Source organism: Solanum verrucosum, unplaced genomic scaffold, assembly GCF_900185275.1.
Source record: "Solanum verrucosum unplaced genomic scaffold, falcon-dt-bn FXZP01000254.1, whole genome shotgun sequence".
NCBI classification, from domain to species: domain Eukaryota; kingdom Viridiplantae; phylum Streptophyta; class Magnoliopsida; order Solanales; family Solanaceae; genus Solanum; species Solanum verrucosum.
Genome location: NW_026019983.1, coordinates 893,340 through 919,409, shown reverse-complemented (window position 1 = coordinate 919,409; position 26,070 = coordinate 893,340). Strand labels below are relative to the sequence as shown.

General features: G+C 32.2%; 6 protein-coding genes across 6 annotated transcripts in view; all 6 read right to left on the bottom strand.

Annotated features, from left to right (window-relative positions):
- The window catches only part of LOC125817896 (trihelix transcription factor GT-2), a 2,135-nt gene extending 1,356 nt beyond the window's left edge, over positions 1–779 (bottom strand). The window contains exon 1 of the mRNA XM_049497404.1: positions 203–779. Coding sequence (XP_049353361.1) covers positions 203–666 — 464 coding nt within the window. The 5' untranslated portion in view covers positions 667–779. The remainder of the gene's footprint in view (positions 1–202) is intronic.
- The window catches only part of LOC125817900 (thioredoxin domain-containing protein 9 homolog), a 25,637-nt gene extending 3,022 nt beyond the window's left edge, over positions 1–22,615 (bottom strand). Inside the window, exon 1 of the mRNA XM_049497408.1 lies at positions 22,612–22,615. The gene's annotated coding sequence lies outside the window, so the exon portion shown is untranslated. The remainder of the gene's footprint in view (positions 1–22,611) is intronic.
- Positions 1,062–5,506, bottom strand: LOC125817898 (SNF1-related protein kinase regulatory subunit beta-2). Its single transcript, XM_049497406.1, has 4 exons — positions 5,135–5,506; positions 4,287–4,465; positions 4,010–4,172; positions 1,062–1,665 (listed from the first exon to the last, which is right to left on the bottom strand). The coding sequence occupies exons 1-4, from the start codon at positions 5,279–5,281 to the stop codon at positions 1,351–1,353; spliced, it is 804 nt and encodes a 267-aa protein (XP_049353363.1). The 5' UTR covers positions 5,282–5,506; the 3' UTR covers positions 1,062–1,350.
- LOC125817905 (uncharacterized) lies at positions 7,586–8,569 on the bottom strand. Its single transcript, XM_049497412.1, has 2 exons — positions 8,278–8,569; positions 7,586–8,159 (listed from the first exon to the last, which is right to left on the bottom strand). The coding sequence occupies exons 1-2, from the start codon at positions 8,471–8,473 to the stop codon at positions 7,858–7,860; spliced, it is 498 nt and encodes a 165-aa protein (XP_049353369.1). The 5' UTR covers positions 8,474–8,569; the 3' UTR covers positions 7,586–7,857.
- On the bottom strand, positions 10,305–14,447 carry LOC125817888 (oligopeptide transporter 3). Its single transcript, XM_049497395.1, has 6 exons — positions 13,872–14,447; positions 12,698–12,795; positions 11,956–12,525; positions 11,473–11,728; positions 11,175–11,357; positions 10,305–11,090 (listed from the first exon to the last, which is right to left on the bottom strand). The coding sequence occupies exons 1-6, from the start codon at positions 14,406–14,408 to the stop codon at positions 10,473–10,475; spliced, it is 2,262 nt and encodes a 753-aa protein (XP_049353352.1). The 5' UTR covers positions 14,409–14,447; the 3' UTR covers positions 10,305–10,472.
- LOC125817863 (heavy metal-associated isoprenylated plant protein 7-like) lies at positions 20,929–26,070 on the bottom strand. Its single transcript, XM_049497370.1, has 5 exons — positions 26,062–26,070; positions 25,350–25,452; positions 23,702–23,910; positions 21,491–21,581; positions 20,929–21,331 (listed from the first exon to the last, which is right to left on the bottom strand). The coding sequence occupies exons 1-5, from the start codon at positions 26,068–26,070 to the stop codon at positions 21,030–21,032; spliced, it is 714 nt and encodes a 237-aa protein (XP_049353327.1). The 3' UTR covers positions 20,929–21,029.

Genomic DNA, 26,070 nt, shown 5'->3' with positions numbered 1-26,070 from the left:
TGTGTGACAAAAGTAAGTACTAATTAGCAACAAAAACAATTGGAAATTAGAAAGTTAATATAATATAAAATAATATTAGCTCAAAATGAATATTTATTTAAAGAGCAAAATGAAGACCTTTGCTCACATTATCTAATCCCATAAATATCAAACAGCATAATAAGGCATGGCGCTATTATTAATTAATAATACAGAAGATTACCTAAATTCAGCCTCCAAAATACGAGATTGCGAGATCAAATTCAAGCAATCAGCGTCTAACTCCGACTTCATTTGCTGAACTGCCGAAATCTCCGCCTCCGAGCACCTAGCGACGCCATTCTCGTCCAACGAATTAACAAATCCACACTCCATGGGCAACACCGTAGACGCATTTTGAGCAGAAAACTGACTCAAAAACCCTAAATCACTAGTGCAAGTCATCAAAGCTTCGTCAATATCACAGTTGCTGTCCACCATATCGACATAGTTTCGTCCGTTTCCAAACCGCACCGGTCGGAGTTTACGGACAGGGGAAACCGGAAGGCGGTGGATTTCCGTCGGAGCAATAACGGCAGATGGATTCTCGTAAACGACGTTAGTTGATTCAGGGAAAGGAGCAAGGTTATCAGCGAAAGAAGCGATGTCGTTTGATGTATGGCCGTCGCCGTCGATGAGGGGTTCCATTGAAGAGGTAAAAAAAAAAAAAGTAATATAAAGCGGCGGCGGAAGGGAAATGGAGGACTGGTAAAAGCAAAGTAAAATGGGGTAAAAGGGAAAGGAATCACCGAATTAACAATTTTTTTTAATTTATTTTATAAAAGTTTGATCTCTTATTTATTAGGTGCCACATGATTTGCCTATCTCCAATTTCAACCGTGGGTGAAGGTTCTAAAAGCACTTCAAATTGTTACTAATATATACCAAACATTTTTATAATGATATAAATAACATCACATGCATAATCAATTTTTATGAAAAAAATGTTATTTTAGAATATGACTGACTGATGGATACGAACACAATTAATATATCTTTACAAATACTAAACAAAGTTAAATATGAAGAAATCCATCCAGTGCTAAAATTTTCATTCAACAAGAGAGAGATTATGGTTCATGGATTCCATTCAAAAGCTGAAACATTCAATCCTATCCTATCTACTAAACTCTAGATATTCCAGCACAACTCAAAAGTACAACAAGCACAGTTTCTCTCTTTCAATCGTGTAATTTTTCGCGAAATACAATACGTATAAGTGATTACAGGTAAATTGACACATTCCTCTGCTACTTTTCTTGAGTGGCCATGAGTTGAGACCTTACTTCTAATCATTTGTCACCGAACTTAACATTATTAAAAGACATATGTTCACCTCTGTATGGACTTGTAAAGTACCACTGTCACGTATTTGGACAGGAATCGATTAGTTGAACCGAGTGCTACCACAGATGGGGTACTCTTTCCCTTCTGCATGTACAGGTGGTTAAGTACCACATGTTGAGGTCTTGATAAAGGAGGTGGAGATGATGAAACATTAAGCAAAGTCATTTGTAGATGAGGTGGAACTAAAGGTGGCTCCTTGGCGTAGTCCTCTGCTCCAAATTGCAAGTTACTGTAGCTGGAATCTGGGGAAAGAGGAGGTTCAAAACCAGAAATGCTTTCGATATCTTCTGGTACATAATCCTGCATCATGCATCAAACAGCACAATTTTTTGTCAATTTAGTTTTTAATCAACTTGTGACTTTTCAAAGCAAATGGCACCAGGAAATGGAAGACTTAATGCTGTGATCATTAGGACAGTATTAAGAATATAGTCCAATGAAAGTTTGGGTACTGCGTATGAAAATAGAAAGTACTTTCAGATTAGCCGTCTATGCTGATATGGTCATACATTACGAATAAATGCAACACTTTTTTACCTTGCACAATCATCTATTCTGCCTAGATAGTTTTCTTCCAAGATAAGTAGTTAAGCAACTGAGATAGAGACAAAGAAGACTTGACATTTTTCTATATTCATGTTATTTTACAAATTTCAAGAATTCAATTGTCTCACTTAATCATAATTAAATTTGACGTGATATTTTCTATATCAAACTAACTTTTCACCTATTGCTTTCATTACTTCTTCTCTGCTACATATAAAGTATGTCTATAAAGTACACACATCAAATTTAGTATCATAAGTTTGATAGCATTTTCTTTTCTGCGACCATTTTGAGTAGCAATAGGTTTGGGGATGGGAAGCAGGTGCTAAAGTAGGATGCATATGAGGCATTCATAAGCCAAGTTTCAAGCAGCAGCAACACTGTATTAGCTTCTTCCTTTCCCCTCTATAATTGGTACAACAGTAATTTCATATCAATAACAAGAAAGTAGTTAGGTTGGCTATATATATATATATATGTCTATTTCACTCAATTTGAGTCGGTTTCATGCCAATACTCAAGATAAGAGTTATATAAAACGAGGGGTTCTCTAAATCTTAGCCTAATCCATCTGGTGACATAGAAATCTCTTAACAAAAACGACTCCAAGCAAACCGATGGGTCAAATGTAAGTGTATCAATACAACTAGACCTAAATCTCAAGTGTTTCGTATCACCTATATGGATCTTTTGCTTTCGTTGTTTTCTTTTGGAGAAAGGTAATGGGTTTATATACATGTCAGCACAAAGATTGTGCCAAAATTACAAACAGACTCAGTTCCTTTACATAAAAATAGGAAGTTGAAAAAATCTAAAATCCTATCCACTGGGTTGACTTCTTCTAGTCTACACCAAAAGCCCCAAAAAGACGGGCATATTTGTTTCAGTATATGTTTTTTTTCGTATTTGCTTTTAAGACATCTTTGGATCTTTTTCTTTCATTGGGTTCAACTCTTTGCTAAGTCCACATGAGTTTGAAGAAACTATGTTGCATCTGTGAAAGTTAATAGCAGCAAAATAGCATGTAAATCATTATTCAATTTATTGATGGCTGAATCTTGTATGCTTTTGATGAGAAATGGAATAAATATATTTTTTAAAATATAAAAGAGAATAGTTTTGACAAATTTGCTTGCGCGCATGAAGCACAATTGCTATTGCTGTGAATAGACAGTAGAGAAGAAAAGGAGGAAAATAGAAGAATCTGCAGTGAATGAATCAACGACACAACTCATAGAAAAAAGGCATAAGTTTGGGATACCTAAAACACTTAAGAAGTTATAAAGCTGCCTTAACCAAATTTCTATTATTTGTAGAGAAGAGCTGGTCCCTCACTTTGAAAACTTCCTCAATTCTGTAAGCAAGATGAAAACATATAGAAAAGGCATAGAATAAGATGAATTATTCGGTGTAGATAATTAGCTCTACCTTAAATTTAACCATAAACTTTCTTCTATGATTCTTAATGGCTATAGGGAGTGGGTTCAGGAAAACCTTCACCCAATTTTTTTGGTCAGTGATTTGCTTTGACAAAACAGAAACATCTTCAGGTATTTTACCTCAAGGGCTCTAACAATTCACAGTTTGTGATGCATTGACACCATAATATAACGACTGAGAAAAAGGCTAGATTCAGTATATCCACCTTTTGGACCAAAACACTACACAATCTATATCCATGCCATTTTTGAACAGGACATGATCACAGAGAAAAAAAGCCCAGGATGGAGAGATTTCCATAGTTGTAACTCAACTCCCTTACAGTGTTCACTGTTCACAAGCCAAAACTTCATTTCGGAAACTAATATCTTACAGTTGCATAACAAATAAAGAGTATACTCTTCTTGGTTTGACAAGGTAGTTAATCTGACTCATATTTATGTTCACATTGACAAATAAAGCAAGGTTGTGTATAGACAATCTCAAAGGCCCACAATAAGTACTTAAATTTTAATATTGTGTGTGTATAAGCTACATCCCTATTGGACGTCCAGTTTCTATTTTTGCGTTGATCCTCTAATAGAAAGATACAATAGAAACTAGGCCTGGAATTCTTGAGAGAAAATGGACTGAGATAGTTTTGAGATGACAAATGTACCTTCACATCCAAAATATTGTAAGTATTCCCTGCTTCATCCTGAACGCATGGCAAGTCAGGGGAACACCTCCATTGTCCATCAACTATAAACCTATACTGGTAAACTCCAGAAGGAAGCACCTTCAAAATGGTGAAATCTTTCCCAGATCTTTGCAAAAGGTTCCTGAGAAATAGAGTTTTAATTTTTCCGAGTCAACTTGCAATCTTAAAGCTCAAAAAGTTGAGAACAGTCTTTTTCAATGTAAAACGTGGATGAATAAAATCAAGCATAAAAAACCTTGATTTCCAATTATCCCATGATCCCTCCACGGCAATTTCTTTGCCATCATAGGTCCATGATATCAGTGTGGGAACTCCTTGCTCATCCTTCAAGTCTTCGTACCCTGAGGTGTTTTGCATCCACGAAGGGTTTGAGATGTGCAACTCCTCGGGTCTTTGTAAAGGGACTGCTGGCATCTGAGACAAAACATTTCAAAAAAAAAACAAATTCACATATTCCCTCTCAAAAAGAGAACCCCCCGGCCTATAAGAAGATCAACATCCTGGACCAAGTTCTGATAAGAAATAAACACAACATACATAGATGTAACCTTTCTTGCTAGATAACTTAAAATGCTCATTAGTGCTTAACCTAAAGCCAATTTTCCCCCATCTATATTTTTCAATCATCCTCCAATATATACAAAAGGTAGCACTTGCCAATTTTCAGACAATCTGAATATTGCTGTATAACTCTTCAATTCAAATTCTGAATTCCATTATGTGAGGAAACAAACAATCATTAAAGTTTTTTTTATTATGATCACGGTGTCCGGGCTAGCTTTCGCGCACCTGGACTAGTTCCACCTCCCGCCAACAACAGGTACCACAGTAACTCTGTCCACCAAGGCTAGAACAACCGATGACAAGAATCATTAAAGTTTATTAACTGATGACAAAACAAATTTGTTCAAAGTAACAACCTTTCTTCAGATTTATCCATTAATTTCAAAGTACAAATATCTCCAGCCTAAATCTACATCAAATCCTCCAAAAGATCAAATCTTTACATCCAAACAAACAACCCAATACTACAATCAACCAAAAAAAACACCCCCTTCATTTATTTTTTTGTCAAGAACTGACCTGAGGTCTAAACATCAATGGCGAATGAGAAGCCCTAGGACTTGAAGGTGGAGATTGACCCATGAATTCACCATCTCTAGCATCCATAGTTTCTTGCACCCCAACACCAGATTGATCAATTTCTTCTCTTCCATTAACATTCCCCATTAAAGTTTGTATTTTTTTAAACAAAACTCAGAAAAGAATCTACAAAAAAGTCATTCCTTTATGTGTAACTATATAAACACGGTTTACCCACTACTTTTTTATGACATCACAATTAACTTTGACATTAATAATGTTTATGGTAAAAAAAGGAAGAAGAATTATGTTTATGGAGAATTGAAGGAAAGAAGAATTGGATTTCTGGTTCCATTTAGATTTTAGATTAGATTGAGTGCTGATGAGTGAAGTGAGGAACACACCAGATAGTAATAAATAATAATAATAATAATAATAATAATAATAATAATTTCAAGAAAGGTGAAAATTGATACTTAGTGCAATTGGAACTATGGTTTTTTTTTTTTACTTCTTTAGTGTGTTCCCCATCCACATTAAAGCCCAACTATTTTAGATTTGCATTTAGTCCCAACTTTGAAACTATGTTAGTTTTGGTATTTTGCACAATATATCCTATAATGACTAATTATATTATACTCTTTCTGTTTTGATATATTTGTTTGATTTTAGTTTGACTTAATTTAAGAAACTAAAATTAAAAGTTGCTACAAAAAAGAATAAATTAAAAAGAAAAGTAAGGCAAACATATTGAAATGAGTAAGTAATTGTTATTACTATTCCATCGATCCCAATTCACGATTCAATATTTGACTTTTGAAATTCGTATGAATAATGAAAGAAGTTTAAAGTTAAATTATTTTAAATTACAGAAATGTGATTATTTCTTTTTTGAAAATTGATTAAATAAAGTGTGTCACATGATTAAGATATATGAAGTAATTTTTTTCCCTTGATGTATACATATATTATAGTTAAAAACCAAATAAATTATGTCACCTTAATATTTTAATGAATGAATAAGTACTACATCAACTTATTTTAAATTTTATCATAAAGAAAAAGAAAAAAGTAGTTTATTTTAAAGAATAATGTTATAACTACTAATAATAAGTCTTAAATACGTCAATTATAAAATTTTCAATTTATTTAGGGGTAGAAAGAGTAGTAACAGAGTGGTGGCCCAATGATGTGTCGGTTTCATGGGGATGGGTCCAGTGGGCCTTAAAACTCATTGAGTCACATCATTTGTGAAATTCCTTTTTTCTTTTCTTTTCTACTTTTTGTGAAATTCTTCATTTCTTGGATTAAAAATACATCCACTATAATAGACTTTTCCATTACTCAAAGTTAACTTCAATCACTTACTTTTAAGTTTCAATGATGAATTCATGAATAATGTGAAGTCGCTTTATACAATATTGAAAGCTTTTTGCCAATTGAGATTAAGATATTCAAAAGTGAAAATCTATAATAGTCTCATGGGAAATAGTTAGATAAATATTAAGTGTGTATTTTAATTGATATGTAGAAAAAAAACTGGTTTTTCGTGAACCCAACGCAATAGTTTAGATTCTCCATTGATCACTTGTAAGGTGATCATAAGTAATACTCCCCTATCCCAATTTATGTGGCACTTTTCGTTTTACGAGAGTCAAACAGTTTAAATTTGATCGAAAATTTCTGCATGGAGTGCTCTTCAATTTTTTGAAATGAAATTTATATATTTGTAAACTACGTAAAAAGTACTAGAAGTTACAATAATTGATAATTCAAAATGTTTAAAAGATCTATGAAAAACCTACGATCAAAGATAGACTTGTTTGAATATCGAAATTTGAAAAGTGTCACATAAAATTGGACGGAGGGTGTAATAAACATTAACTATAATAACTTGATAAAAATGATAACTAATTAACGTGTTATTATAGGTCAAATAATACTGCTATGTGAAAATGTTTTTAACTGTTTGTTTATAATAACTTAAATCCAATTAAAAAATGAATCTTTTTTTAAAAAAAGTTCATTTTCGTTTTAACTTTTTCCCCTAATTATTAATTTTCCCTTTAAAATTGTGGGTACGTGACTACTTTTTCTTTACAGAAAATGTGAGTAATTTAGCAGTTTGAGAAGAAGATAACTAAATAAGTAAATGATTTTTTAGAAGAAAAAGGAAATGGAACAGAACCCTTGATGGTTATAGCTATGGGTGGCCGCAAGTGACTGGTAAATATCCTTTCGTAAATATCGCATTCGAGTCATGGATATGACATCACTTTGTGAATACGAATTAGTCAAGCCTTAAAGCGGATATCGAATAGCATGAAAATAAAATAAAAAAGTGTATATGGGTGGTTGTAAGTATCTATCAAAAATTGAGTGCTTTTAGGGTTGTGAAAATGGCATAGACATTTGGAAGTGTCAATTTTTTCTAAGAAGAGAGGACCAGATAGAAAAAATAAGTTTGGTTTTACCACGAAAATAACATTCAATAATCACTTTTTACATTAATTGAAATACAGTTAATGTTATGAAAATTTAAATTTCTCACATAACATAAACACAATAACAACACACTTAATTAAAAGCTACACAAAAATTGTACATTGATAAAATTTAAACATGCATCACGTACGAGTGCACAATTCAATGTGTGTGACTAAAGCGCCATCTCAAGAAATTGTGTCATCCCTTCTCTCTTCTTCTCTTATCGTGGATTATACTCATGAGCTAGCTTTAGAGGTCAAGTAAATTGTCGGAGTCGTATAAACGCGAACGCCAATATTGGAAGATGCTAGTGTGAATGTTTTCCTTTTTGTAAAAGAATGACGATGACAAAGTGAGTAGTCCTTTGGGAGATGAAGAATTTGAATATGACATAGATTTGGATCATGAATATTAGCATGGAGATGAGAAGGGACATCTATTATGAACTCTCCACTTTCATTTGTTACATTTTTGGCCCATGATGATTTCCTTACCCGACCCGGCCCACTAGTTCCGCAAAACACCGCCACAGATGCACCTGATCATCATATTAATATACAATATAGTCAGACCTTTTTATAATAACCATATCATGCATGTTATAATAACAGAACTAACGTACGATCGATGTTGTTATAGAAAAAGTAGAAATTAACCTGGAACTGGATGTGGTGTGTGACCACAAAGAAGAGTACCATGAAGGAAAACAGTAGAGAGTTTTTCTTCACCATAACCAGCTATCTTTGCCAATTCTTCTCTACTTGAAAGTTCTATTAATGGATTATTAATTGCCCAACTTATTGGCACAATTAATAATAAGGACAATAATATCACAATACTTTCTTGGATCATGATCTTTAATATATATGATATCCTTAATTTGTGTTTCTAAATATGACCAATTAATGTATGAATATATATGGAATGAAATGAAGAGACAAATTATATGGAAAAGGTAGCTACTATATATCTCAATTATATATAGATTCTTTTACTTTAATTTGCATATAAAAGAAGTTGGAAGATTAACGGTAGGTTGGTAGCCTACTCTTATCAGCACCTATATACAGGCAGACAAGCAATATTAATTCTCTAGGGGGCACGTTCGCACGAAGGATAAATAATAATTAATCTCGTCATTAATTTTATAATGAATTTATTCTATATTTGATTTAGATAAAATCCTGAGATAATTGATCTCGTGATAACTTATTCCGTAACCAGACGAATCCTAAGAGTTTAACAAATATCCATCGAAATTTTACACTATATATTTAGTTAGTTTTTATCTATTATAACATGTAATATGTCTTATGAATTATAACATGTAGATATTTTTTAAATGTTATGGTAATATAGATTATTTTGATATATTAATGGTAATAGTTAATGTAACAGAAAAAAATGTAATGGAGATTTAGTGAAAGATATAAAGTCAAGCACCACCATTAATTATAACTTTGGTCAACTATTTTATTGGGTATTGGAAGGCAAGAAAACGAAATTACAAAACAGTTGTGACTCAATCCATGACTGAATTTATTAGTTGAACGAATCACATAAAATTAAATAAATAAAACCACAATGGGAATTTTGGTGGGATTGGTTTTGACCAACTACGTACGTACGTTATTTCTTTCTTTGTTGACCAAAATTGAGTTCAATAAATACTAGTAAAACCATTTACTATAATGTATTCATTTTGGGAGTGGGGTTGGTTTTGACCAACTACCTTATTTATCTTTTCTTTTTAATTATCATAAAAAGTTTTACTAGTATTTCTTTTAGATTTTAGTTTGGATTGTTAAAAGTGAGTGAACATATTAAGTTAAGTTTCTATCTCTCATTAATAATATCTATTCAATTAACTTCTCATTGTGTATGTCAACATTCTTCATACTCCCAACAACAGAACAATTTCATAGGAATATGGACAACGATCTATTTTTTTAATATGCGAGTAATAAGATAATGGGAAAATTGTATATAATAGCAAACTATTAATTCAAATTAAATGTTATAACCACAGTTTAATTTAATTATAACCCGTAGCAAACTGTTGTCATTCGCCTCTCTCCCTGAAATTCTCGCTCGCTTGTCTCTCCCTCGCCTCTCTCACTTTATACAAACACAAATGTATAAATTGTGTTTCTGTTTGTATAAAGCGAGAGAAAATTGTATACACATGCAAATATATATATCTCCGTCCTATACTCTTATAATTATACAATACAAATCTTCTCATGTCAGTTCTCTTTTGTCTTTCTCTCTTTCTTGTTTTATACAAACATAGATTATACAAAATACAATGTATAATTTGTGTTTGTATAAAGCGAGAGAGAGAGAGGTTTGATATACAAACGTTTTATTTCGATTCAATTGTATACAAATTCAAATTTTATGTAGATAAACAAACACATCAAATTGAATTGAGAGGTTGCCAACGATTTATACAAACGATTGGCTGCCAACAATTTATACAAATGAGAGACTGCCAGCGATTTTATACAAATTTGATGCCCCCAGCGATTTATACAATCTGATACTCCATAGCAAACATGGAGTTTGTTATGGAGCACAATTATGCAAACTATAGCTTTAGCATACAAATATGATCTTTATGTTTGCTAAATGTGAAAGTTATTCTAAGATAATACGTATTAAGGGAAAATAGTTGAAGAACGAAGTAGTGACTGCATTATAATCAAATCATTTACACAACACAAAAAGCTATCGATCAGTTACTTCAAAATTACATTAATAATGTAATGCGCGGACTTGTTTGAACCTTGAAACACTAAAACTAATTATGTAAAAACCATTCATTCATTGTTGTTGTTGTTATATATGCCTATTTGAAAACAGGACATCCTTGTACTATAATCCCAGGAGCTGTTGGACAAGTTGCTAAGGGACAATGATCCAACTCTGTTCCCCACCATTTCAAGTTTTTCCCCTCATTTTGCAACGCGAAAAACAGTAAAACACCCATAAAAGCTGTTCCAGCATCCAACGCAGCTGACAGAACGTAGTTGTATTTCTTCCACCACTCTTTTCTGTATTTGAACACGAAATAGTTGAATATCATACCTGTTATAAGCCAGCTAGCGATATTTGTTGGTGTGGCTGGTGGCATTCCTGCGAAACCATATGATATAACAGGTATGTTGATCAATGGGATCCATTTCTTTTCCGGGAAGATTTTGCTTAGCACCCAAATAGGCACCGGTAGCAATGCACCTATCAGGAATAACCATACCAAATTCCTATATAATCCTCCCGGACCAAATAACCGCTCTGGTCCAATTAGACCCCATATGACAGATGCATCAAATGTCACTCGGAATTTAGGACACGTCCATGGGCTGTCCGGATGAAGAGCCTCAACGTCACAAATGTTATCGATGCTTCCTAGCATCCACCATGCTACAGCAAGGTTGATTGTACCAGCAACCAGTGTTCCCACGAGCTGGAACATGGGAAATAAATTGGAAACTATGACATCTTTGCAAATAGTTCTGAGTAGTGAAAAACAGAGAAAGTAGTTACTAACCTGAGCTGTGTACATGCATCGTGGCGGAATTTTCATGTAGTGACCAAGTTTGAGATCGGCTAAAAAGGAGAGAGCATGAACAGTACTTGTCCGGCCATAGATTTTGAAAAGCAAGTTCGCGATTGGTTTTCCTGGAAGGATATAACCAATTATGAACTGTGCAATTATATCATATCCGGGTTGCTGCAATGCAATAAAAATTGTTATGTCACTGAATCGAACTTTTATAAGGTCAAAATCGAGGCAAAGGTTATTTAATAGCACTTGAGCAATTAGGAAAATAGAATTAAGGCTTCACCTGATTGGTAGTCGCTTGAATGACTCCTATAGGGAGAGTAACAACAAAAGCAAGACCAAATGCAAACAACAAGCCCCACCACGGCAGCTGCACGTCTTCTTTCCACACAAAACACATCAGAAGTGATAGGGCTATGCTACCTACCAATAATGCAAGGAACCACCACTGAGGGACTTGCTTGTAACTCTTCATCAATTTTGCATGAATATCCATTTTGACATTCTTTACAGCTGATCTACTTTGCTTCCAAATATCACTATCCGAGTTGAAATGAAACAGATTGTCAGTTCAAGAAGACAGGTGACTACTATTCGAGAAATAACTACTATCAGTTGAGTAACCTTCTCAGCCATTTAAATTGCTTTACATAACTCTAGTCATCAAACTTCAACAAATCTCATTTCATTTTCAAGAATAAGCGGCAAGTTCTAAGAAATTTAAAATGACAAGATACAAGTATATACCACTTTATGAGAGGCTAACCTTCCATGAAATAGCGCAACATGTGTGAGGGTTGCTGTAAACCTTGCAAATCCCGATCCGATTGAGAGGGCAAACAAAGGACTGAGGTAGAGCTTGCTGTACTTTTCATAAGCAGCAATGTTGAGATCAAATTGTGGAGTCAAGATTTTAGTGGTATCGTATTTGTGCCCACTAGCTGTGAACAACTGATTTGAAAAGATAGGAAACTTTTGAGCATCAAAAGTGTTGTACTTCCAGTAACATAGAGGAATAATGATGTATATGAACATGATAAATCCAACGGCAACATTTAGAATTGAGGACCATGGTGTCACTAGTGGACTGCCATGATAAGCTGATATGCCTGCCCAATCAAGGGTAAAAGCACCCACACCGAGGCCATGATATCCCGAGCCAATTTGTTGAGCTGTGATACTATGTGGGTACGCCCAACAGACCCACGAGAAGAAGGTCAAAATTGGGAATAGATAGCCTGGGAGAGCGTAGTATGCAAAGCTTGCAGCCATAAATACAAGGAAAAACTTCATCCTTGTCAAGCTTCTTGTTTTTGGTTCCTTTTCGTGAAGTGCTCTGTTGTAAGAAAGTCACAAATGTAAAAGATGAAAACACGAACAACAACGATGATAATTAAATTGTGGAATTTGGTCACTTCTTTCTTAATTTTGTTGCATTTGGAAAAGCACAAAAATGTTTTTAGACAAATGGGCAGCCATAGCATAGTTACAAAAGAGATCAGGTGAACCTGAATAGAGAAACTTGAGCAAGGTTTGACGGCCACCACATATCCACAGGGTCAACGAGGTATCTCCTCAACATTCCTGCCCATCCATACCCCAATATCTGTACAAAATTCATAACTATCAGAAATCAATTATTTCCAAATTTGCGGAAAATGTTCTCCTATAAACATTTTTGTCCATAAAATTACTCCAATGTTTGGTTATCTTAGATTGTGGAAAATGTTTTCTTCAAACGAAAAAAACTCCATCAAAATGGAAAAATGACTTTCTTGTTTGTTTGTGACTGTCACGTAACATTACAAATATCAAATTTTTACTTCAACTAACCATCAGACACTGTCATCAACCTCTTGTGCTCAGAAGTATCATCTTCATGTTAATATATGTTGAATACATTTATACCCAACCAAATACGGGAGAATTATCCAAAAAATTGTCCCAAGTGTAAAAGTTTTCTCTATACCAAATGCATGAAACATAAATTACAATAACAAAGATTGGAACTTCAAGACAAAGATATTCAAGCCTTGTTTTTTCATACAAAGTTTTCACTTCTTCAAAATATAAATTGAAGTTTGGAAAAGTGATTTTAACAAAAAAAAATTTTTTTAAGTGAATCATTTTTCTTCGACTAACAAAATTTCAACCTTTTTTTAAGTCAAATGCATGTCCAAATACACCTTGATATCCAAATATCTCAACTATTTTTGAATAGTACTTTTTGTTCCCTCAAATATCACCGTTTTTATGTCCAAACGTCTACTTGCACTATAGTTTCAAACAGTGTGCTTAATTTCAACGCTTTCCCCTTGTCTTTTTGTTTTGTTTTCTAGTGACCAACTCAAACTCAAATCAAACACTTCAAGGTTGCAACAACAACACATCCGGTATACTTTCACAAAATGCGATCTGATCTGAGCAGGATAGAGTGAGTGTATGCAGACCTTACCCCTCCTACCTCAAACTCAAATCAAACACTTGAAGGTTGCAACAACAACATATCCAATATATATACTTCCACAAAATGCAATCTAGGTAGGATAGAGCATATGCAAACCTCACCCTCGGAAAATTACACTATTTATACACTCATAAAACTACCTTTTCCGCCGCTCCCTCAACCATTCAAGATACAAAATTCAATGAAAACTTGAGAGGTTGAAAAAAAGATAGTACCTGAGTAGTCAAGACAATAATAAGAGAACAGAGGAAACTGACACTCTGGTTATAATAAGCCCTCATAACAGTAATAGCTCCAATTGAATAAGCATCACCACCTCCAATGGAAACTCCACAATTCGCCATAACAGTAATAACCACATGCTCTTTAATATTAAAAGGTCCTGGATTCAAACTAAACGAACCCCATCTCCCAAATAAAGCAAAATTCTTCTTCGGAAGTGTAGCAGCCATGAATTTCCCAATTGGAAGAACAGCAATTTGCATTAAAATAGCTGAAATTGTTAATGGCTGAGTTCTGTAAATGAAGAAAGTGTTTAGGAAAATCAAGATAGTGCAAGACGAGAGCCCCAGAAACCATGCCCGGAATGTCATTACCGGTAAACTTGGGTCATCCGTTTCCGGGACTACTAAAGCTACCTCCTCCACCGGACATCTGTCATCGTCCGAGGAGGACGGTGTGTCTCCGTTAAGCTTACCGCCACCGTCCGCGGCGGAGAGCGGTGGTGGTTGGACGGAGTTTTTTAAGGACATTGGAAGTGTGAATTTTGAAAGACTCAGCTAATACTCTGACAATGCTCTGTACTTTGATGTCGTTATATAAGCCTGTAGGGAAGACAAAGTTAGTTACAGTATGTATTATTACTAAAATACCCTTTATCTATATGTAACTAAATGGCGGGATCGGAATTTTCACCAAAAATATAATACTCAAAACAACAGTACTATTGGAGAATCAATATTCACCTTGTTGGTGAGAATTCCATTGTCATTTTGTAATTCGCTTCCCCCACCGCAAGTTTTAAAAAAAAGACAAGGTATTTGATGTAATATATTTATTTATATATAGACATACTCAAAGACGTTCGTTTGGACATAGATTTTTTGTAAGAAAAAACAAACATAAACATTGTTTAGAATTTATGACCAAATCGTTAGTGCAATTTTTTTTAATAGTTACGTAATCTTTATTGAAATAGATCTTATTTACACTGAACTCGAGAAATTAGATTGGTAAGTTGTTGCTTTCGTTGTAATTTTTTCAAAATACTCGTCTCCTAAAGTTAAAAATGGCCATTGACTCAAGTCTTTGAAAGGACAAATTAAATGAATTCAATTATTTACGACAAGTATATGAATATGTTCTTGGAAGCTTGTGAGTAGTGACCTTAATGTCTTTATCTTGGAACAACATTTATAAAAGATGTAATATTATATTATAAGATATTATTATTTGGGAGAATGTTTTATGGGTTCAACAATAATTTAGGCCTCTAGAATCTGTTTTGCATACGTATGGGACAGAAAAAGTAATCATACTTAATTATAAACTTCTTTCTAATCCCCCACGCTAGCTCAATTATACTATAATCAAATCAAATAATTAAATACAACTTCAATCTATTTAATCAGAATAAGATAGATTTTTTTCATGTTATTTTGTCTTAAAATTCAACTAATTCAGATTAATAACAAAAAATATATTTTCTATCAAGTTTTTTCTATATTTAAGACTCAGAATTTTAAATGAAGGAAAAAATTGAAATGAAGAGTAAGTAACATACCTATATGAGCCAAGAACTATTTCTTCTTCTTTTATTTAATTAAAAAAAAAATTAATTTTGACTTTGGAAGAAAAAGTGATGTGCATTTTCAATGGTATATATTTATATAAAAAAAATAAAATGGTGGACGAATAAAAATGGGGAAAAGTGGGGCTTGGGTGAGCATGTGATTCTCACGTGCCATATTGGTACTGACACACTCTTTACCCATTCTGACAAAAAAGCTACTACGTTGTACACGTGGTTCTTCATTTGGGACCCACTAACCGTTCCACGTAGGAATGTGAGCCTACGTGTAAACTAACGGAGAAATGAACGGCGTTAATGGTTTCATTGGAGTTTATTTACGAACAGAGTTTTCAACGTTGGGTTGACCGTTAATTATGACACGTGTAAAGGGTAGCTTGTGTGCTGCCCACAGAAAGACATAGGAAATCAACGTTAAAATTAACTTCACTTAAATGTTCGCCACGTAAGAGTAAATTTATGAAAATGGTGCTCCACTATGTATTTTTTGTTAATTGAATGGACTACAAGTGTTTGATAAATTGAAAAATGAAAAAGAATTGTCATTAGCCTACCATTTTACTAACTTAGAATTTCTTGTTTGAACTTTAGAATAAATAAAAACTCATGTTCATGTATGGTGATTATCATAAGCAATAACAAAATCATAATTTTTAGTAACGTCAATTTTTTTTTTAAATACACTAAGAATCTAGGAGAATTCAATACATATATATGGCTCCGCCACGGATCATAGATGCAGTAAAAAGAACAATACTTAACGAATTCTTGGTGTAAGTTTGAAAATTGAAATGAACCTATAATATTAAGTATGGTTTCGAAGGAATTCATAACTTTTATTTGGATTATGAAATCTATTAAATATATATAGATATTTATTGTGACTCAGTAATTAGTTAACTAGCTAGTTATTTTATAATTCAAACAGTTAAAATTTAGACTTTTGCTTATTTTAAATTAGCTAGGACGCAGAATACTATTGTACAATTTTTTTGTTATGCGCTTATGAAGGTTACATTCATTCAAAAGTGAAAATACTTTTCGAACCGATAATTATCTTTTGTAGGTCATTAACTTGCTCGGTTTTTCATCCAACAAGTGGTAGTACATGAATATTCACATATATATATATATATATATATAGCCCATCAATTATGCTTTTTTTGTATGATCTTAGACCCTTACTCACTCTCCGTTGACAAACTTAATTGGTAAAGAAACTCTTAGATTTTTGGGGCATTAGACTCTCAATCACTATACAAAAAGATAACAATAGTACTTAAAAGCAAGGAATTGGTCCCATAGTGTATTGAGTTGACAATATAGTAGCCAGAGATCAATAAGGAGGATAATATGATGAATATGATCTGTTCATCGTTAACTAAGTCTCAATTTGAATTGTACGTATGAAATAAATTCTATCAATATATGTTTTCCTCTTAAATGACCTTATGTGGAGTACTAAATTTAAATTAGGTTAGACTCCAATACGAGAAAAAATAACACAAGTAGGGGTTAGTGATGTGGAAGAGTATATATTAAGACAGGAAGATGGCTAAGGACCTATCGTTTGAAATTTAGTGGTGGGACTAAAACTTATTCACTAGACATCGTAGCGTTGATTTTTCTGCACTCCCACTGTTACTTGCACATATGTGTACACGTATGTCTCCTCTACTTTATTTTTGGTGTTCAATATTTATTTTGTGATTTCGATTAACTTATGACAAAGTAATATTCATTTGAAAAGAAAATATATAGTAATATTTTTTAATTCACAAAATGTTAAATTAGGTCTTAGGCCTAACTCACACCCCAAAAGCTAGCTCAAAGGGAGGAGGATTTCCCAAGCTATATAAGGAGTTCACCCATCTCATTAACCACCGATGTGGGACTATTGTCATTCTTTAACATCCCATCTCACGCCCAGTGCATCTTAGCATCTGGTGTGTGGGCAATTTTGATTTTGGGGCCCCCAACATCGGGTGAGACGGACCCTGCTCTGATACCATGTTAAATTAAGTCTTAGGCCTAACTCACACCTCAAAAGCTAACTCAAAGGGAAGAGGATTGCTCAAGCCTTATAAGGAGTCCACCTATCTCATTAACCACTAATGTGGGACTTTTGTCATTCTTTAACACAAAACTCGAATTATTACAAAGATATTTTATCGCATACAAATAGTTAGTGTGGTACGTAACCATGATTAATCGTGATGGTGTCACCAAATCTTCAACCCATTTACACGACAAGTTCTAATTTCATTTTGAATTACTTAAAATATATTCTAAACCATCTTTAAAATTCAAAATCACTAACTAATTCAATTTAATTCAGTTTTAGTAATATCTTATGCGCGTGTACACTTTTTATGTCTTATCAAATACCATCATATAATAACGCAACAAATCAAAGGCATGCAGATATAAAGAATCATAAGTTACAAATTCACGTAAACTCATTAAATTTTCTCCAAAACTATGTATATTAATCAGACATACAATATTGATCTTTTAGTGTAAACTGTAATTTTCACTAAAAAAAGGAAGAAAGAATTTTGTAAATAGAAGAGTAGGAAAGCTCATGAATTGGATAAACAGCTGGAAGAATTGGAATTTTGTTTGGAAAAAACTCCTTGTAGTCTTGTGATAGAAAATGACGCAACAATTTAATTCTTTACTACTTTTTTGGCTTCAACTCCGTGACATCACAGTAATAACGTATTGAAGTTCCGATTAAATTTGAATTGTTGTCAGGTCCATTTGAAGGTGACACTTCCAATAAAATTTTCTCCATATTCAAAGCTCGAATTCGATAGTTCTGATTATACCTGTATCTCAAAAATTACTATCTATCTATAATGTAAATTTCATTTTGGATCCACCACTACTTCAAAAGTATATAATATAATGTACCCATATATTTTTAGCATATATGAGAAAGTGGCGGTCCAGAATATAATATGTTTGTTGCCTTCACACATGTGTTTGAAGGAAATGTAAGGGAATTAATTCATTAGCATTTTCTCAAAATTTAGCCATCTATTCTACTGCCATAAATCTAGAATAATAATGAGTGACAAAAAACAACCAAGAACCTTCTTTAAATTTGGTCTTTAAATGGCAACCAAAACAAGGGTGTAGTTTAGTGCTCAATGAACTGGAAAGAACTATACGATTTCAAGTTAAATTTTAGCAGAGATCGACAAATAAAAACTAAGTGAGCTATATTTTCACACAATGCTCGAATGTTGTAAATAAAATTAATTACATGATATTGTTAGTAATTAGTATATACTTGACTAATAATTTTTGGGACAATCAAGCTTATGGAACAAGGAGCTAGGGCATATTGTATCTTTTTAAAATTCTTTCTTTGCTTGGCCTTAACATGATCAAATGGAGATACAAATGTATTTGAAACTAATGTGGAGTTGTGGGCACATGCAAGTTTCAAAGGGAAACTTAGAGAATTTTGACAAAATTGTGTCACTTTATAAAATAATTTTCTTGTATTCAAATTATAATGAGTCGAGCTAGGGTTAGTCTATTTCCTCTTTATGAGGGAACCTTTGAAAATGAGAGAGAAGACAAGTTGAACCGAGAAGAATGTGTTGTGTCTACTTGGAAATAGCTAGAGGACCACAAACCCAACATGTATATATGTATATATATAACTTATAAGAGCCAACAGAGTATATAAAGGCATAAAGATTGAAAATGAGAAAATTTTGTGTTGAGTTATTCAATCCACAAATTAAAATGAGTTAGCTATATATCTAGGTGAGACCAAAAGTGCTCACAAAATTAAAGTGGATATAATGTGTAAAAAAATCCATGTAGTAATGATGACATAGTTTACTTCACCTTGTTTTTTTAATGTCATGAGCAGCCTCTTGCATCGGTTGTCAGTCTCAAATTTAATATAGTAAGGGAATTGTCGAAAGTCGATAAAAAACAATCTATATATTTATTCAGATAAAGCTATATATATCTTATTCTCTTCAGTCTTCAGATCTCATTTATGAAATTACATTACATTTATTGTTGTGGTTGTAATAATGAATATTATTTACAACAACATTAGTAGTAAAAAAGGGATCTGCAAGCTGCAGGGACAAAGGGAAATGTTGCAAGTTGGAAAGAGCAATTTTGGAATCTTAAAAAAGGTAGTAATCATCTTTTTATTTTAAGTAGGAAAAAGGTGAATAACTTTTACCACAAAAATTTAGAACAAAACAAAAAGCATCTTAAAAAAAAGAAGAGAATATTTATCCCATTTAATTATGCTACACGGTATGTAGCATTTGGCTAGCAAAAGAATCCAAGTGTGTGTATATATAAATGCACAATAATTAATATTCCCCAATTTGACACCAACTAATCTGTAACTCTCTCAACTTTTACAATACAAACAAACACTTATATATATATATATATATATATGAACTGATATGTTTGACTGACTACAATTACAATATAACATAACATGACACACACAAAGGAACTGTAAGTACACTGATACAAGGAAATACACTTGAAATCTGAAACTAGAAGCCTAGAATTGGGTTGAGAAGATAGAAGAAGAGGGAGAAAACTTTCAGAATCATACTTAACTGCCTACTTTTTCCTACCCACGTTTTCACACTTTTATACAACTTTCGTAACTAACCGTCGCTTTGCACACGTGACTTTCTTCCTGCCCAAAAGTAACTGTCAATTACACTTCTAGTACTCCGACGTCGCTTGTCAATGTGAATATCACTAGTCTCATCTTCCTTATCATTCATAGTAGCAGATGTTTCCATTGAGTTCACAACATAATCAATGACAAGAACCACAAAAATATATGTTTCAAAAAACTTTTATGAGTGGAAATGCTAATAATCCAAGAACTGGTCTGACCCAATTTATGGAACTTAAAATATATGAATTTGATCAAATAGATATTTTAAGATAAATTTTAAAATTTATAAGTAAACAGGCAAACGCTAGGAAAGTACTTGTAATAATAACTCGACTTTTCCTGTTATACTAACTTACAAAAAGAAAAAAACATTTTGTTAGGCATTGACTATAATATGTGGACATTACTATAACTTTAGCAACAACTTGACTGTGGAAAAAAATGAAGTGATAAAGGACTATATCAAAAGGGTCGTGGTACTTTTCAAGTGCAATAATGAAGTTGGAAGGGGAATGCATGCAATGAGAAGAATTTGGTGGAAAAAATATGAAAAAGAATACAAAATATTTAAGACTTGAAACAATGTACGAAATGTATATTAAAAAGTTTATTATGCAAATAACTATGGATATGACAAACCTTTGAATTTTCAACTTAAATATAAACCGTGGAAAAATTTCTATTGGATAAACAAGACCAATTGTAGCTAAGACTAGTTACAAATTAAACTTGTTTGATAATTCGACATGTATTTATAGACCGAAAAAAATTTCTTAATCATCAATTGTTCACGTTTATTATACGTAACAATATAATAATTATTAGAGTATATATTGAAAATTGGTGAAGTAAAATTGAATTGGCCTGAAAAATAAGTTACATTAGAGAGCAAGCATGAGGATTGTCATCACTGAAAAATTGAGGAGAATTATTAGCATAGTACTCCATGTTGTTGTAGTTGTAATTTTGAGCCAAATTATAATTCTTTATAATTGTATCTTCTTCTTCTTCTTTTTGCTTCTCTTCTTCTTCTTTTTTCTCTTGAATAATATTATTTACAACTGAAACTTGTTTTCCGCTTCTCTTATACACATCATTAACTAGCTTTTCTGGGTCAATATTGACACCTTTTACAATTACTTGACTTTTTTCAACATCTGTCGTAACACATTCTACACCTGCATGTATCACATTATCAAACTAAACTACTAAAGTTGTCACAAAATAATGTATGCACAAAATTAATATACAAGAAGGATGGTCGTGTATATATAGAGGCAAAGCTTATAAGATGTTAAAGTTTATGATGAATTCTGAATAAATTATTTATACGATACCTTTTATTTTGCGGATTTTCTTCTGCAGAACTTGAGCACAAGCATCACAATGCATTTGAACGTTCAACACAAGTGTTACTTCTGGAGGAGGCTGTTATGTATATGTATGTATCACACTTCCATGTTAATTAATTCATCTAATCAATTAAACATAGTTATCAAGAGGATGAAAATATATGTAGGCAGGAGTATATGTAGTACATAGAAATGATCATTAATAAATACATATATTAATTGCACTGGTGGCATACATCCCATTTGTCTAAAATGTAGGCCCAAAACATCTCAACAACAATTGAAACATGAATTCTACTTAATTGTTCTCCAATTAAACCAACCCAAAGTTACACTATTAATTTGGTGGAGTTAATATCTCATATGGTCACTCAACCATGTACTCTTCTCTCAAAAGTCACTCAACTTTCAATTTTAACTCAAAAGTCACTCAACTTTCAATTTTAACTCAAAAGTCACTCAACTATGCACTTCTCTATCAGAAAGTAACCTAACTTTGAATTTTTACTCAAAAGTCACTCAACTATCCACTCTTCTCTCAGAAAGTCACTCAATCTATTTAATTATTTTTTTAATTAAAATTTGTTTATATTAATTGTTTATATAACAAACCAAAATTTTAAAATATAAAAAATACCATTTAAATCATTTAATAACCCGTTCCACTTGACCCGACCCACTAAAAATATAATATTAACCCATTTTATGACTCTTTCTCCTCCTCCCGTGCGTTTTTTTTCCTGGTTCTCCATTTAAACCATTTTATGACTATTTGTTACTTAGAGATAACAAATAGTCACCACATTGCCTTCATGTCTGACCGACAAAAAGTGAGACATCCAAATTCTTTCATTTTTCTAATTTGCTATTTTTTTTCCCATTATGTATTTAACAATTTAAAATCAATGTTATAGGGATTGATTGGAGCTGTTAAGGAGTTGTTTCCAGAAGCAGAACATAGAAATTGTGTTGAGTTAAAAAAAACGCAATTCTTTATTGTGTTGACTTAAAAAAAAACATCAATGGAGAACCAGGAAAAAAAAACGCACGGGAGGAGGAGATAGAGTCATAAAATGGGTCAATATTATATTTTTAGCGGGTTGGGTCAAATGGAGCGGGTCATTAAATGATTTAAATGATATTTTTTATTTTTTAAAATTTTGGTTTGTTATATAAATAATTAATATCAGAAATTTTTAATAAAAAAAACAATTAAATAGATTGAGTAACTTTTTGAGAGAAGAGTGGATAGTTGTGTGACTTTTGAGTTAAAATTCAAAGTTACGTGACTTTCTGAGAGAGAAGTGCATAGTTGAGTGACTTTTAAGTTAAAATTAAAATTGAGTGACTTTCTGAGAGAAAAATGCATTGTTGAGTGACCATTTGAGATGATATTATGTGTCTTGGCCCGATCCGTAGGGGATTCACACCATTGAAAGTATATTTGTTCTTTACATGATGTATACTGATCATATTATTTTTGCGTACGTGCACACGCAAACACGTAACTAATATTTCTCGAACCCTTTACTTATATTGTCGTATTTATATAATAGATCTTCCAAATATACATAATGTACTATTAGAAAATTCAATAAAAAATCCGATATATATATTTAAAGAATTCGAACAACATAACATTTCATTTCATGTATAACACATTAAATGTCGGTCTGACTCGTGAATTCTCCTAGCTCCCATAAACTTTAATTCTTGAATTCTTCGACTCCACGGTCCCTTTCTAGTTTCATATAGTATATAGTTAGATGTACCCAGTAGGTACCCCAAAATATCCTCTTGCTCCAAAATAAAACATTGTCCATCCTAGCTACATTATACTATTTTTTTCATTTGTTACCATGTATAGCCTATTTTGTTTTTAATAAGATGAAAATTTAGATAGTCAACCAACTAAGTTACAAACCTGAAGCAATAGAGTCACAATTTTGATTAAATATTAATCAAATTTGAACATGCATGAGATTTCCAAGTTCATATGACTTGATCTTGATTAGTCAGCTAAATTCAAGAAATAATATATAGTCTACCGAAAATTAGATGGTTATAGAAAAGAACACAAAATAAATCAATGTGCAAGTAACAAATTAATGAGACAAGAGATAATTAAATCACAAGTCATGTGCTTAATCTTAATTTAATTAACTAATGAATAGTAAGTAAGTTAAAATAAATTACCTCATCTTTTTTCTCTTGTTTGGACTCTTCTTCTTTCTTAATTTCTTCTTCCTTTGTATTTTCTTCAAATGGCTTTGTCATATGTGAAATAAGTTCAACTTTTCTACCACATTTCCTTTCCACCCTTTCACACACTTTAAGTGGATCTACATTTTTGCCTTTCACCACCACCCTACTCTCCTTGTAATCCATCGTTACTTCCTCTACTCCTGCGCTTCATTTAAAAGATAATTACAAATAACACTACTATATATTTAAGGGAAAAGGGACAAATATACCCCTGAACTATCATAAATGGTATGTCAATACCCTCCGTTATACTTTAAGGTTGTATATGCCATTACCGTCATTCTTTTGGGTTGTATATATCTTTGAATCTAACGGATGGACACATGGCATCATCTAAATGATTTACTTGATTTTATTTATTTATTTATCCAAAAAAATTGAAAACCCACCCATTTTCTATACTTTACCCACCCATGGCCCAAATTAAAATATCATGACATTTAAAACTAAAAATAAAAAAAACATAGCTTTTCATCTTCATTAAAAATCAAATAAAAGGAGAAGTGTTCTTCAATTCATTTTCCAAATCTCACAAACAAAAACCTAGAAGCATATTATTTCAATCAAAATCAAGAAATCAATTTCATTTTTTTTTTGTTCAAATCAATTTATTATTTGTTGAAAGGGGTTGAGAAAATACTACCACCATTGATGGACAAAGCTTCAAGCTTTAAAGTGGGTCTACATTCAAATCAAAAATTTCAAGCTCAAATCGATTTGTAATTGTTAAAAGGGTTTGAGAAAATACAATCACCATTGATGGACAAAGCTTCAAGCTTTAAAGTGGGTCTACAATCAAATCAAAAATTTCAAGCTCAAATTGATTTGTTATTATTGAAATGTGTTGAAAATATTTTTGAAATAGATGATGTATAAAACACCCAATAACCTAGATTCCTACTGTGCTAAATGCTAAATGAAGATGAATTTTAATTTTTTTTGTTTAGCAAGCATAAAGCTACATATTTAAAAAATTTGAAAGACACAAGATTCACATAACTTACAGGCATGTTAGTGAAAGTGAAGAATAAAGGGATGATTTTTGATGAAAATGAAGAGTGGATTTTAGCACCTCCCATTTTGGTTGTGGGTCGGGTGGATTTTTAATTTTTGGGTAAAAAATAAATAAAATTGGGTAAATCATTTAGATGATGCCACGTGTCCATCCGTTAGATTCAAGGATATACAACCAAAAGAATGACGGTAAGGGCATATACAACCTTAAAGTATAACGGAGGGTATTGACATACCATTTATGATAGTTCGGGGGTATATTTGTCCTTTTTCCCTATATTTAATAAGTATGTTTTTTTAACTATTGATGCATATAACTCAAATCGTAATAAACTATACCAAAAAACAACATCGATGTACTATTTAACACATAAAGTTGTAGTCTTTGGTTTATTGATGGTTTTAATAATGTGTTACTTGTGAGTAAATTAATTCTTGAATTGGAAACGTGCAAGGGATAAGGGAAATCAAATAGTTTAATAAATTAATGTCTAGTTCCAAATTAACAAAAAAATTTAACAATCAAATAATTAAAAAAATTGGAAAAATTAGAGAGAAATAAGACCTTGAAAGTCTTTCAAGGCTCTAGCAACTTTTCTAGCACAACCTTCACAATGCATATCAACTTTTAGCACCATCTGTTGAGCCTCTTCTTCTTCCTTTTTCTCCTAATAAATAAAAACAAAAACAAGAAAACCATTAGAGTACCTACATATATATTCATGGGCGGAGTTACAAGCTTGTCTACGAATTTGATAAAATTTTGTAATATCGACTATATATGATCATGTATTTAATTTGTACGTCAGAAACTAATTTATTTAGAACCCAATAAGCTCTCTTTTTCTTGAATTTAGAACTAAAATCTTAACTCTTGTCATTTTACTTACATAGGAGGCAATTCATAATTTGAAATTTATGAATTCCTACATCAACCTCAAGTTAATATATAAATAATATTAGAATTTACAATCAATTTTGTTTGTAGATATGTATTTGATAAGATATATATATATATATATATATACACACATGGAATCTAGATAATATTCTCATTATAAAGTACTCATATGTTGTACTCAAGATTCGCCTCGGCCTATACATTGAAATATACAACAACAATAACAATATATAACCAATATAATTTACAAAGTGGGGTTTGGAAAGGGTAGAAAGCACATATATTTCTACCCTTACAGCCATATAACAGTACATAATTTGTTTTCAGTAGACCTTCGACTCAAGGATATAAGTTTTGTTAAAGAGTAGAAACTTACCTCCCCCAT